Raw genomic sequence first — 16098 nt, 5'->3', positions numbered from 1 at the left:
TTCTTTTTTGTGGTGGGAACAATTAAGATCTAATCTCTTAGCAACTTTGAATTGTATTCAAATTGTATTCAAAGTTAAATTGATTCTATAAATTGAGTATAGTACTGTTGCCTGTAATCACTATGCAGTGCTTTTTTGGAAGGAGAAACTTCAACCATAATCTGCTACTTCAAATTATTTGAGGGAATAAAATATGATACCAATATGAAACAGCTACATTTATAAATTAATAATAGCATAAATATTTCTTCAAATTACTGATATTGAATTATACTTTCTTTAGTTTTTTTGATTTTTATGTTTCTTTTGTTTGTTTTCCTACTTTGCAGGCAGCAATTCCTGCCAACTAAATAATGGTGGATGTTCTCAGCTTTGTTTACCAACATCTGAAACTACAAGGACTTGCATGTGTACAGTTGGATATTATCTCCAAAAGAACCGCATGTCATGTCGAGGTATGAGGTTTTGAAAAATCTTAGTTCTGATGCATTTACTTCATCCATACAGATTTTAGGCAACCAAAGTCAGCTTTATCTGTGTCTACTGAGATTATCATATAATTTTTTATCCTTTATTTTGTTAGTGTGGTGTAACACTTTGATTGGTTTATGGATATTGAACCATCCTTGCATCCCTGGCAGAAATAACATTTGATCATGATGTATGATCCTTTTAATGTATTGTTAAGTCAGTTTGCTAATATTTGTTGAGGATTTTCACCTCTGTGCTCATCAGTGATATTGGCCTGTTGTTTTATTTTCTTGTGGCATCTTTGTCTGGTTTTGGAATTAGGGTGATGCTGTCCCCATAGAATGAATTTGGAGGTGTTCTTCCTCTTGAATTTTTTTGGACTAGTTTGAAAAGGATCCCGAGATCCCAAAAGTGGCTGCTGCCAGCCTGTCAGTCCCCAGGGGGCTTCCCAATTGCCTCTTGCCTCTCAGAAGGCTCTCCAAGATCAGCAAGTGGATCTGACCTGGGCACCTTTCCAACTATTGTCTCTGTGCTGGGACTTGGAATATGTGAGATTTTGTGTGCACTCTTTAAGAGAGAAGCCTCTGTTTCCAATATATTTCTCCAAAACAAGTCCAGCTGATTTTCAAAGCCCAGCTTTCTGGGGCTTTGTCTTTCCAGTGTAGGATCCTCGGGCTGGGAGCCCTGTGTGAGGTTCAGACCCCTCACTCCTCAGAGAGGACCTCTGTGGTTGTGACTTCTCTCCTGTTTGTGGGTCACTGACCTGGGAGTGTGTTTGTGTCCTGACTAGACCATGTCTCTGCCCCTCCTACCCATGTCATTGTGGCTCCTTCTTTATATCTGTAGGTGTGGAAAACCTTTTCTGCTAATCTTCAGATTGTTCTCATAGATAATTGCTCTGTAAGTAGTTGTAATTTTGGCATGCCCATGGGAGGAGGTGAGTTTGGGGTCTTTCTACTCTGCCATCTTGATACCCACCTCCTGCTAATGGAATGATTTTAATGTTATATATTCATTTTGTTTTTGTTTCCTTTTAAATTTAGGTATAGAGTCATTTCTTATGTACTCTGTTCATGAAGGAATCAGGGGAATACCTCTAGAACCAAGTGACAAAATGGATGCCTTGATGCCTATATCAGGAACTTCATTTGCTGTGGGAATAGATTTCCATGCAGGTAAATAGCTTTTATTCATAATTTATGTATAATATTTTCACTTGATTTATTAAACATGATGGAAATATAACCTTTCCATCTGTACTCTGATAGTCAAGATGAGGAATAAGAAAGCAAATCAGAAATGAATTTTTAAGCCTAACACAAATTGTTATAAATAGGTTCTGTCTGAAAAAAATGAAGCAGAATTTTTCTAACATATAACATTTGAATTGCAAGTACATTAAAATGCCATGATTGGCATTTGGTTGCTTCATTTGTATTTCTATCTTTTTTTATCTTTCAGATGACACTTTTACTTTTATCCAACTATAAATATTAAAAATAAAGCATTTTGATTTATTATTTACTTAAACATAATCTTATTTAAATTATTTTCCAGGATGTGGTTATCTATTCTAATACAGGTAATAGCAAATGAAATCCAAATAATGGAAACAATTATAAATGCTAAACCATTCTTTTTACTTTTGAATACAGTAGCTATCATTTCAGAGTCAGATTTTACCTTATCTTCTTGTTTTAGCAAACAGTGAAAGAAAGCATATTGGACACTGTCCTGTTTTTGTGGCTAACACCAGTGTGTGATTTGGGGGGAGTTCCCTCGTGGTCTAGTGGTTAGGATTCAGCGCTTTCACTGCCATGGCCCAGGTTCAGTCCTTGGTTGGAGAACTAAGATTCCACAAACTGCACGGCAAGGCTAAAAAAAAAAAGAATTTGTGTGGTTGGGAATTGATGGTAGAAACTGTTAAATTTATTGAAGGAAATAAATTTTTTGTTCTAATTGCTAACTTCAAATATAGCATAAGCATTGGGTATACTTCTTTCATTAATATTCATATTTATTATTCTACACTTGAAGGATTAAATTTATAAAAACAAATTTCTCCATCTCTCATCCAGCTAAATCATATGCTTCCTGAGTTAATGTTTTGGTGTTGAAGATGTACTGCATGTTCCCAGTATATTTTTTATATATGTAAAGACAATTTTGTCACATGTTAAAAAAATCGTTCTTTGATCTATAATCTTTAAAAAAATCTTTAAACAGCAGCACATAGGCTTCTGGTAGTAAGCCTATTATTTCCCTCAGCTCTAATACATTTTGTTCAATCACGTGTTAATGAATTTTTGGCTACAAATCAGTGAATTACTGGGGATTTTTACAAATGGTTCGAAGATGACTTTTCTTAAGAAAATTATTTGCACCGAATATTTGGAATCACAAAGAGGGAAATTTCCTATGTTTTTTAAAATGGCTTTTTCCGAAAGGAAGTATAGAACAAATAGAGCATAGTTTATTGAGCATTATGTAAATTTTGCCAAAATTAGTGTGATTTTTGATCAAACAAGGCTCTTTGATCCAACCTCATTTTTTGTGGAAGGCTCACTACCCTACCATGCGTAATCCACCCTGCCTCTTATTCACGTACATGTTATTCTGTAGAATTTTATTATATAGGATTTAATAGGTGCAAAACTAAGAAAAACTTGAACTTCTTGAAAAGGGTGTATTTATATATGTGTATATATTTTTACTATGTACACACAGTCCCTTGTTTTAGCCATTATCACATAGTTGATTCTTTTAAAGACTACATAATGATTTTTGAAAGTATTTGGTAAATTTCCAAATACAAATATCAAATAAGCCATTTGGTCAAATGTCCTGATTAGATCATTTGTAAATCTCTTCTTCCTTAAGGGCAAACTTATTATTTGCATGAGTTGAATTCACTTTCCAAGGTTTGTATGTTGGCCCTGAAATGGTTAAGTTTCATATAATGTGCCATGAGAGCAGATAATTTTATTTGGAAAGAATAGTACTCTCCCTGTTTCTAAATCCTTAGTAATTACTAATATTTTATAACAAACATATTTTGTATCAAAATAGTTTTTCCATAGAGCAATTACTACTTATTAGTTAAAACTTTGTATTCTTCATATTATACCTGCCATATTTTAAAATTACATTCCTAGAAAGGAATTATTTTTGGAAAATCAATTTCTTCTAAATGCAAAAGGATATAGGCATATGGAATAGTCATGTGAAATTAGAATGTTTAAGAGTCTATTAAAATTTCTACTGTTAATCAGAAAATAGCAAGATAAAACTTGCTTTGAAATCTAAGAGGGCCAGAGACCTAGGGGCCAGTAAAACATACGGTGGGAAGAGACCAGACTTTTGCATCAGACAACTTGGATTCTAAAACCAGTTTAACCACTTACTAGTTCTATGACCTTGGGTAAATTACTTAATTTTTCTGAGGCTCAGTTTCCTCACTTTGGGGGATATTTAGATCGATGTCTGTAAATGTTTGGCACAGTGCTTGATATGCATGAGTGCTCAGAAAATAGTAACAATACCTAATAATGGAAAGTAATAAATTGTAGAAATTAGCATATGTGATATATATTTACAAACATATTCTGCAAGCTATGTTTAAGCTCCCAGTTAGCAAAGATTTTCTGTTCTTTGACTGATAGTATTTTTTCTATTCAGTTATCTGCATATAGTTGTTTCTTAACTTCTTGAGGACAGAAAGAGCACATTAGTAAACGCCTCTAGTGAAAATGAACTTATTACTACTAATGATGATAATGAATAGTCTGTAGAGCAGATATTTAAAGATTAAGTAACACCACCAGCTATTTGAAGTCATTAAATGTAAACCTAGGAGGCTAGCAGACAGTAAACCAACTGAAACACTAATGATAATGGTGGTGTTGGCAGTAGTATCAAGAGTTTTCAACCATGTCTCCACGTACATTTGTGCTTCCATCTACTATACAGTCTGATCTTTTAATAATTGCATTTTATGAAAATATATGAGCATAAGAATGTCAGCAACTTGATGCATAATAGCATTGTAGACCACATACGAGCTCTGTGACTTGATTGAATGAAGCTGCTTTAGGGAGGAAGGAAGGAAAATAATGAATTGCTCCAGAGAGATAGAGAAAATTTTTGATACATCACCCCCTATTTTTTTTTTCAAGACATTTATAACCTGATTATATGTTCTTCCTCTACTAGTTCCCTTTGCAGACATTCTATTTCCTCTTCTTTCATTAACTGCATTCACTTCAGGACATAATCTCTACTTTTAGGATCAATCAAAGGTAAGGATGACAAAATGAAAGAGCACAGTTGTCCCTTATTCTAAACATAATAAGGAAGTGGTGTGAAGGAGGATCACTTGTTAAGTATAGCTATCATAATTTCTATAATACCAATTCACTACCACAATTCTCAGGGATAAATATATGCTCAAACCTGTACATTTCACAACAGATCTGAATCTTGCTGGGTTTTGGTTGTAATGAATTAAAGTTTTCTGCAGTGAAAGGATTTCTTTCACCAGATGAAGCAATTCTGGATACTATCCACAGAAGAAAGAAGACCCTGTGGCTCTTTTTAAATGTTCAAAGCATACTTATCACTTCACTGGAAAAGTCCCATTCCACTGGAAAAAAAAATACTAAGCTTTGAAAATCCTGGCCTGCTGGGTGATATTCCTCCTGATGAATGAATACTGCACTTGATGTTTTAAAAGATATATTTTCGTTAGGGGAAAAGTCTTCAAAATAAAGCTCACTGCTCCAGTTAGTAATATGATCTCCAGTAAGTAATGCTCTATTCAGTTCCGCCACCCACACCTTGGGGGTATTTATGACTTTTTCACAATAATCACATAATACGATATTACTTAACTAGAGGAAATTCTACTCAGAGAATGGTGATTGACTGAACTTTCCCAGCTTATATTCTTTTTTCATCTTTTATCTCTTTTGTTCAAATTGGAGTTATCCAACTCAGTGTTAACAAATGTTGATTACTATCTGCTAGGAGCAGTACATCACAGCTAAGTTGCTATGGGGGACAAAGATAAACTAGGAATAGTTTCTGAGGTAATGCATGAATGGATAATCTATGGGAATTTTTTTTCTTTTTTAAAGAGAGCATCAAAGTACCATTATTTGGATGTCATTGCTTTACACTCACTATGGGGAATATTCTAATGCCTTTTTACAGCATCACACAGTGATCTGGCTATTAAGAAAATACAAAAACTGAAGGAACATTTAACATTATACATCTGTTCAAATCCATAGACTGTAAAACACTAAGACTCAACCCTAATGTAAACTATAGATCCTAATATAAACTATGGACATGTCAGTGTAGGTTCATTACTTGTAACAAATATACCACTCTGGTATGAGATGTTGATAGTGGAGGAGGCTGTGAGTGTAGGAAAGGAAAGGGTGTATGGGGACTCCTGCTCAAATTTGCTGTGAATCTAAAACTGCTGTAAAAAATAGTCTATTGAAAAAAAACTGCAACAACCCTGAAGGAGAATATGTGACAAAATTCTGTTGCCATATTTACACGGTTGAATATCACCTATTTACATGAAAGATTTTCTCCTCAATAGTTCCGCAACATTTGCATATATCTCTGAATGTTAGAAGGAACATTTGACACAATCTAGTGGCATTTCCTCATGTTACAGATAAGGAACCCAGAGAGATCAAGGGCTGCATGATAATGGAGTGTCCTACTTTTAATTCTTTACACTATGCCATCTTGCCTTTGTAACCACTTAAACACAATTTTATTTAGACCATTGTTGGCATTACTTGATGAAACTACATGGCACTCCTGCAAACTTGTACTGGTAAAAGGTCATGCTCTATTTTGATTTATGCACTGAATCATATTGCTTTAAACCCATCTAATAATTGAAGCAGGTGACGCTCAAGTGAGAGTCTCTTTTTTATTATGCCTGGAGGCTTAGAAAAGAGCTGTTTACAATGTTTTTCTAATAACCACTCTGTCACCAACCAAGGCCGAAGAAGAATTATAGAAAGAACTCTTTTTATGTCAGTAACAGCAATAGCTTAAGAAATACAATACTGTTGCTTTGAGACATTTTTTCAATTTTATGGAAACCATTTCCTTGGCTACAAAGTGAATTTTTAGGGCTGGTTCAATTTCTTTCTGTTCTTGTGACAGTGAACAGATACTACTTTGTGTTGTCATTTCAGATTTGTTTCAAGACTATATTTTCAACTCATGAGAACAGTTTGTATGTATTTGTAGATGGTCAAGTCCAGTAAATCTTTCAGGATGTAAAGTATTAACTGCCACAAGAAAACAAAAACTTTCCAACATGAGGAAACGAATAGAACCACGCATAGAATAAGTCATTATAGGTCAAACAAATTATGGGAAATAGTTCACGTATCCTTTTTGGATAATGTCTGAACTCAAAACATAAAATACAAAGCAAAACAAACCAAGCTTCTGTTAGTCATCTGGATCCCTCAATAGGTTACCTGAAACCAAAAGCTCCAGGAGATGCACAGCGATGACCTACTATCATGAAAATTTCGGTCAACTTATTTGGGATGTATTATTCTCTGCTATTGAAAGAACCATGAAGTCTCTTGAAATTTCTTTCTCAGGCAGTTAGCACTCCTCAAGAAAATGAAAGGTCCCAACACCAGCTTTGTACTTATTCACATGAAGTACATCCACTCTGTTTGGGCACCTTTCTTTTTCCCTCTCCTGAGTCACTCTATTCTGCTATATTTCTTTCTAGCTGCTCAGGATTTTCAGCTCAGGAATCTCTTATACATTTATATCTGATACTCATGTCTTTCCCTACTCCTCTCATTATCAAAGTTGAGTTACCTAGAACCCTATTCTCAAAAGACCTGGTTACACTTATCATAGTAAATTATTAAGAGCTGCTAAGAGATTGACAAGTTATCTTACTAGTATGTTTGAATGAAGCACAGTATCTTAACCCAACACTGTAAATCCAACTAAAGCACCATTAAAGACATACGAAGAAAATATTTTTATGGATAGGTCAATCTTTTGGATGTTTTTCAAATTATTTCATACTCTATTAGACAATAGATTGGTATCTATTTGTGGAAACTGGATACGCAAATGATAATGTGGAAGTCTCCTTTAGCTTAGGTACATTGATACCATTAATACTGTAAAGTGTAACTTTAACCTTGAAAAAGTGTATTTCCCCTATTTTAAGAAAACCAAGGGTATACTAATTTATTTTTCTTTCTGATACTCTTTCTTTTGGAAAAAAATATATAAAGCTATGATTCAGCTTCTGAGATTGTTGGCCATTAATTTTTTATCAATTTTCTAGTTAAAAGAGGAATAGAAAAGTCATCTAATTGATTTTTGGACTGGTCATACGGAATGGATCGATATTTCTTTTTATCATTTGGTTTCATTCTTAGCCAGAGGCCATAAGTAGTAAGAATCCTTTGGGGGATTTGAAAGGAAAAAAGAACTAATTATTTCTATAAATTTCTTATTACTTTTAGAACAGGGACTTGGCTAAAGTAGAAAGCCTAGAAATGGAACTGATCACCCACGAGTGGGTTAGGAAGAGGAGGTTTGGAAGAGGAAGAAATTAAAATAGCATCACAGAAACCCTTAATATTTATTAAGCACTTACTACATTACAGGAATAATATTTGGAAAATTTTATATATTTATGCAGTTTAAATCATCAGAGTAATCTGTTGAAGAAGATGGTATTTTTAACAATGAAGAAACTGGATTTGGGGATGAGATATGCATGCAGAGGACAGTTGGTTACTTTGGGGTACTCAAATTCTGCATTAAAGATTTGCATTTGGATTTTTGCCCTTGAAATTTACAAAAGCCGTGAATTGAATAACCAATAGTGGAGTAATCAACATCAGATCCTTGATAATTTCATAGTGAGAATTTTAATTCTCTTGTACTTATGATTGGGAAAGATAATTGATAGGCAATGTCAGCACCCAGGGTTTGAGGGAATGATGATAATATGGTCAACAATTGTAGAACTGCCCCTGCTAAACTTAGGGGCAGAAGATTAATGGTACAGCCTCATCTGAGAGAGAGTAATGATGATAATCATCATTGTCAAAAGGAGAATGAGAAGAAAGAGAAAATCATTTATCTCACTGTGTTTATATTATTTAACTATTGCTGTATAACAAATGACCAAAACTTAGCCACTTACAGCAATTAATATTATCTTATAGCATCTATGAGTTCCCTTAGGTCTCTCATGAGGCTGCCTTCAAGGTGTTGGCCAGATATGTGGTCTCATCATAAGGGTCAACTAGGGAGGATCTGCTTCCAAATTATCCATGTGGCTGATGGCAGGAATTATTTTCTTGTGTGTGTTTGACTGAGAGTCACAGCTCCTCACTGACTATTTTAGTTTCTTGTCATAAGGTCCTCTCCACAGGGCATTTCAAAATATGACTGCAATCTTCCCTTAGAGCTAATGAAAAAAGAGTGAGAAAGGGCACACAGCAACTGGAAGCCAGACCTTTTATAACCCAGTCTCAGAAGTGATATCTCATCATTTTAGTATATTCTATTTATTAGAAGCTAGTTAGTAGGTCTAGGCCACACTCAAAGGAAGGGAGTAGAGGAGGGAATGAATACCAGCTGGTGTGGAACACTGGTGGCCACATTAGAGGCTGCTTATCACAATATTATAGATTTTTATTGATATTATCCCTATACAGTGGTGTCTAAGAGGTGAATTTTGATTGTCAGTTTGAATTATTAATGATGCTCCTATATGGACAGCTTCTGTATTCTGGTTTAAACCAAGTGAGGATGAATTAATGTAAAGAACCAGGATCATGGTCTTGAATCCGTTTTTAACTCTAATTAATAGTAAGCCTTGGATACCTGAAGAAGTGCTCCAGGTAGAGAAAAATAATAAAGCCTAAGTAAACTGTCAACTGCTTTACAGGTGGAGTGGGACAAAGCTGGGGTTTGAACTTACACATACATATATACATATACACACGCATATATGTGTGTGTGTGTGTGTGTGTGTATATATATATATATTTCCCAAACCCTAGTTTTCTTTACACTACCATGCTAAGGTAAGATGAAAGTGAGGAAAGATTCCAGAAGTATCCAAGAATGAATGAGTATTCAACAACAACAACAAATGTGTTATATAAGGCAAAGGCTCAGAGATATTGGACCATTCAGTGCATGGGGTTCAGAAAGTCAGGCTGGGGACAGGGGATAGTTGGTGGTCCTAGTACTAAGTATCTAACTTAGTAGTTCTATGGCAGTGGTTCTCAACTGGGGATGATTATGCGCCCCAGATTACATCTGGCAATATCTGGAAACATTTTTCCTTGTCACGACTGAAAGGGTGCTACTGGCCTCTACTGGGTAAGGCCAGGGATGCTGCTAAACAATGCACAAGACAGATTACCACAATAAAGAATTATTCAGCCCAAATGCTAATAGTGCCAAGGTAGAAAAACCTGACATGTATTTTCAATGATTTTGAAATGCACCTCTAGTTTAGTGACACTATCCTTGAAAGTAGCAGACCCAATGTCTTTTTCATCAGGGTACTATTTGTTATCCTGGTCATCTCATTCATTAGTACCTGGCTTTTAATATCATGAACTTGCCAAATTTGCTTTTGACCAGAATTCCGGAAAAATTCTCCATCAAAACCCAGCAACTCTCTCAAATCGACCTTTACAGTTTTTGACCAGTGTCTGGAGAAGTCTTCATGTAATATTAACTTACACTAAATCTTTTACTGACAGCTGTCTGGCACCAAAGCTTTATAAGAAAACCTCTTCCAAAAAATTGCTTAAAGCTGTCTAGGATTGCCTGGGGGATACAGAGGTGTGTAACACCAACAGAATTATGAGCGCAGTTACTTTCTTCTTGACACCAATGCAGGCTGTGTGTTGACTGATGTTAACTACGCTTAGAATGAGTTCTATTGCATCCAGTGTTTCTGTCTAGAATTTTGTGTCCAGGAAGGGAGCCCCAAAATACTTGGCAATAGTTGACAGTTCTTTATGCTCACCCACCATGGTGCACAGAGCAACTGTGCAAATCTTCCAAGGATAGCACATTATCTCCCTTTGTTTGCTATGGGTAAAGCATTCTGTCAGTGTGTTCATTTAGGACTACGTTGGGGAAAAAAAATCCTGATTTCATTAGTCTAGAATTTTATTTGTTTTATTTATTTATTATTTAATTTTACTGAAGATGGAAGGAGAGGAGTTAGATGTAAATTAAGTAGAAGAAAACTCAGATGGAACTAGAAATGGAACTTGATTGTCAGTATATTAAATACTAGAATAGATTACTTACTGGTTATAAATCTCTGGCTCTGGAGTATTTTAAAGAGTTAAAACAAACAGACCACCTCTTCTGAATCATGATTTCTCTGGGTCTCTTCCAGCTTTTTGACTATTCAACTCCCACTATTAACAGCTTCAACAGTAACAACCTGTAGGCTATTTTTTAAAACCATCTATTTTCTTAGTCAACAGTCATTAAAACCTATATGAACAGAATCTTAATTAGGTTTGCATAGTTTGAGTACGGAAAGTAGACTATTGTGAATGTATCCTTTTCTTCAGGGGCAAAACAAATGTTCACAGGACAGATTCTATTTATGTTGATGCTTTCCTTACAAATTAAATATTAAGATACTAAAAAGAATTGATGATTCCACAGTAATTCAAGGTTCTAACTATAGATGAAAAGCTATTTTCTAAATCCTGGATAAGAGGATTCAAAATTTTATTTTGTTACTTATGAGACATTATTCTGGTTAGAAGGAAAAAGAGCTAAGATTTATTGGTGACTCTTATTAATACCCTTACTTAAAATGTGATGATAGCATTACGGTTGTTTCCATATAATGTTTTCCACTAATACTATTTTAGTGATAAAGCAAGTGATATTTTTGAGCTTGGCTCAGATTTGAATTTATAGATACAATAAAGGATTACAGCGAGTATATTTGTATACTATTTGCAATATTCATGTGAATCCCTATTAACTCAAACTAATGATGATTAAATAAAACAGTAGATATCTGTCAGTTCAATCATCATTAAACATTATTAAAATAAGCTTGTGGAGTAATAGTCATTAGTTCAGCAATCATTTATTGATGGCAGATCTCAATTTTTAAATAAATAACTTTTTATTTATTAAAAATTCTTTATTAGAATTGTACATAATGGGAAATTTGGAAAATTAGGAAACATGAAACAAAGTTGAAGTAAAAAATTACCAGTACTATTACTACACCAACAGCAATTATTAACATTTTGGAATATTAATATTCATGCTGTGTTTTTAAAATACAAATAATCTTGCTATTGATAAAATTTTGTCCTAATCTTTTTCTAACTAACTATTTTAACATGAACACTTTGCTGTGTTGTGATTAACAATCTGTAAATACTATTTTCAGTAGGGGTACATTATTTATCATGTGGATTACCATGATATTTTGACCTTTCCAATATTTTTGGACATTTTGATTATTTCCAAATTTTGGCTGTAAATCTTTTCAAACATTTTTGATAATTCCTCAAAATACAATTGCTTTTTCTTTATATAACTAGCAACTGTTTTGAGACATAATTCACCTACCATAGAATTAATATACTTAAAATGCTAAGTCAGTGGTTTGGGGTATATTCACAGAGCTGTGCAACCATCACCACTATCTAATTTTAGAACATTTTCATCACTCTAAATGGAAGCGCCATACCCATTAGTAATTCTCATGTTTCTCCTAACTTCCTAGCCCTAAGACAACCACTAATCTACTTTCTTTCTCTATAGATTTGCCTATTCCGGATACTTGTCTATTCAGATTAAGAGATGCTAACTGTAACAAAGCACTCCTTCTGCTACTGTTCCTACTGTATATATCTCTTATATGAGCATTAGTTTATTCTATTGTATTTTGTAATGATTTTCCTGAGACCCAATGGTGGCAGCAGCTTTAATGTTAGAACTATTCCAAAAAGGAAAATGAATCTCAGGGACAAGAGCAAAGGCAGCATAGTTTTAACATCTTTCTCCAAGTAGAAAATCTCTTTTCATTGACAAATTTGGAAAATCAAAGTTTGATTTTATTAAGGGAAATGTTGTCTCCTCAAAATGGGATTTAAATATCATTCAGGTGTATATGGCAAGTATGTCAGGGGAAACTTGAAACCATGAGATCATGGCTCAGTTTCTTGGCATGAATTATACTTGAAGATTTTCTGGGGGAAAAATAGTTCTTAAGATATTATTTTTGTATTTACATCAACTGAGATATCAAGGAATGGAATACACATTTTGCATGGAATTTGAAGCTAAAATTATATTTCAAAATACACCCAAAATCATAGTGGAAAAATTGAGAATAGTGGTCATCATCAAAAGGATTTTTGAACACTTATTCCTTTAACTTTAAAAACCAAGTTTCATTCATGTTGCTGTAGTCTACTTCTGTTTCCAGATATTTATTTTATGGAGATTACACTTTCACATAATGTATGCCTAAAACATTATAACTATGTAGGCAAATATTAGGGGGTTTTTTTGTTGTCGTTGTTGTTATCTTTTTACGTTCAGGTCACAGATGGGTGTGTGAGATGGTTCCTGTTTACTGGGAAACTATGCCCCATCCATAAGAGACATTTCAGGATACCCAAGAACTGCTTTTTTAGATTATTTAGATATTTAAGGTCTTTGCACATTTACAGTCACACTTTAGGGATGACTGAGAAATTCAATCTGGAAATTCCTTTTGTGTTGTGTCATTTTCCTTTTGTGTGAAATAATACAGTCCCATAACATGCAAACTTCAAAGGCATGCCCATATCACAATACCTATAAATTACAAGGCTGGGATTGGTAAATGATATGACCTTGCAAGCTTTAACCTTTTGGTTTTGTTTTGTTTATTTTTTTTTTATGTGGACATTGGTAAAGTCTTTATTGAGTTTGTTACAATACTGCTTCTGTTTTTTTATGTTTTGATGTTTTGGCCACAAGGCATGTGGGATCTTAGCTCCCTGACTAGGGACTGGACCTGCACCCCCTGCATTGGAAGGCGAAGTCTTAACCACTGGACAGCCAGGGAAGTCCCCAGTTTTAGCCTTTTTGGATTTAAATTTTTCAACTGGTAAAATGCAGATGAGTCTATGGCAAGAAATAAGGAACAGCTGGTGTCCATGCTTTCTATAATAAACTTTCACATACTAGAAAGCCATCTATTTACTGAAAGCAGTCATAAAACATTTTGCATATATAAATTGTGGTTTGTGAACACAGAATAATAATAACAAAATAATTCATTATGCATTAAAACAAATATAAAACTTGAAATCAGAATGGACTGGTTGATATTTTATACATCTGTTTGTAGGTGGATTCCTTCCATTTGTCCTTACTGGATTCTCCATGCCTTGTTTCACTGTACTCATATAACTGACCTATGTAATCTGCTGGATTTCCAGGCAGGCTAACTTTTGTTGTTAAAGACAGTTTCCTACTGGTAACATTGATTCGTACACTCTAGTCAGTATCGGATGGAACGTACAGTATCAGGATGGATGTACAAAAGAGCATTATACTACTATGACTCTCAATTTTATATGGATTGCTAATGTACTGAAATATATATAGATAAATACTCCTAGGACTTTTTTTTTAATCTTAGCAATAGTAATGTGTTGACAACTCTTGATATCGCATCAGGTGTTCAAAATTTAAATGAGCCATGATGATAATTATGTTGTTAAACAAAAAGATTAAATGGCATGGAACAATCAACTTGCCCTATGTCCTGGAAATTGCATCCTATAAAAATAGTCCTGCATTTGCAATTACACATAATCCATAATACTGAAAAATGTGGTAATTGCTGATTTAGATGCTTTACACGCTTCAGAATTACTTACTCTCTGAAGTTCTCCTCCATCCCAATGGGTTAACATCATGCCAGCTGTCTCAGATCACTTTCAAGCTATTCCTGTTTCCATTTAATCAGCGATTTACAAGACTTTCCGAGACAAGAGACTTTAGAGATTATCTAATTCAACCTAATTGTTTTTCATATCAGACAAAGAATTTGTTCCAAAATGGCCATCATGCTGACTAACTTCATGGAAACAGAGACGTACTAAGACGTACGAAGGAACGCTGTGCCAGCTCTAGCTGCTTGAGTTTTCCCATGTACATGAATGAGCGAGCTTTCATATGATAGCATTCTGTCCACCCCAGCTGCTGTCAAGCAGAGCAGAGACATCAGAGCAGGAAAAACTGCCCCTGCCCCTATTGCAGGTTCATAAGCAATACTGTTGGTTTCAGCCACTAAGTTTTGGAATGACTTGTTACACAACCTTAGAAACTGGCACAGGCACAAGCCTCGTAGATAGCCTCATCCACCAGCAGGCAGGCAGCAGAGCAAGAAGAACTACAATTCTACAGTCTGTGGAATGAAAACCACATTCACAGAAAGATAGACAAAATGAAAAGGCCGAGGACTTTGTACCAGATGAAGGAACAAGATAAAAACCCAGAAAAACAACTACATGAAGTGGGGAAAGGCAACCTTCCAGAAAGGAATTCATAATAATGATAGTGAAGATGATCCAGGACCTCGGAAAAGAATAGAGGCAAAGATCGAGAAGATGCAAGAAATGTTTCACAAAGACCTAGAAGAATTAAAGAACAAAACCTAGAAGAATTAAAGAACAAACAGAGAGATGAACAATGCAATAACTGAAATGAAAAATACCCTAGAAGGAATCAATAGCAGAATAACTGAGGCAGAGGCCACCATCACCCTGATACCAAAAGCACACAAAGATACTACAAAAAAAGAAAATTACAGACCAATATCACTGATGAATATAGATGCAAAAATCTATACACCATGGATCATACACCATGATCGAGTGGGATTTATCACAGGGATGCCAGGATTCTTCAATATATGCAAATCAATCAATGTGATACACCATATTAACAAATTGAATAAAAACCGTATGATCATCTCAATAGATGCAGAAAAAGCTGTTGACAAAATTCAACACCACTTATGATAAAAACTCTCCAGAAAGTGGGCATAGATGGAACCTACCTCGACATAATAAAGGACATATACGACAAACCCACAGCAAACATCATTCTCAATGGTGAAAAACTGAAAGCATTTCCTCTAACATCAGGAATAAGACAAGGATGTCCACTTTCAGCACTATTATTCAACATAGTTTTGGAAGTCCTAGCCACGACAATCAGAGAAGAAAAAGAAATAAAAGGAATACAAATTGGAAAAGAAGAAGTAAAATTGTCACTGTTTGCAGATGACATGATACTATACATAGAGAATCGTAAAGATGCCACCAGAAAATTAGTAGAGCTAATCAATGAATTTGGTAAAGTTGCAGGGTACAAAATTAATGCACAGAAATCTCTTGCATTTCTATACATTAACAATGAAAGATCAGAAAGAGAAATTAAGGAAACAATCCCATTCACCATTGCAACAGAAAGAATAAAATACCTAGGAGTAAACCTACCTAAGGAGGTAAAAGACCTGTACTC

At 34.6% G+C, this 16098-nt stretch overlaps 1 protein-coding gene across 1 annotated transcript in view; it reads left to right on the top strand.

Moving 5' to 3' along the window:
* Positions 1 to 16098, top strand: part of LRP1B (LDL receptor related protein 1B) — a 1810989-nt gene that overhangs the window by 1286470 nt on the left and 508421 nt on the right. The window contains exons 34-35 of the mRNA XM_049711954.1: positions 330 to 455; positions 1515 to 1646. Coding sequence (XP_049567911.1) covers positions 330 to 455; positions 1515 to 1646 — 258 coding nt within the window. The remainder of the gene's footprint in view (positions 1 to 329; positions 456 to 1514; positions 1647 to 16098) is intronic.

The sequence above is a fragment of the Orcinus orca genome, chromosome 7 (assembly GCF_937001465.1).
Source record: "Orcinus orca chromosome 7, mOrcOrc1.1, whole genome shotgun sequence".
Classification (NCBI taxonomy): domain Eukaryota; kingdom Metazoa; phylum Chordata; class Mammalia; order Artiodactyla; family Delphinidae; genus Orcinus; species Orcinus orca.
Note: the sequence above shows the minus strand (reverse complement) of the source record. Positions and strands in the feature narration are given on the sequence as shown.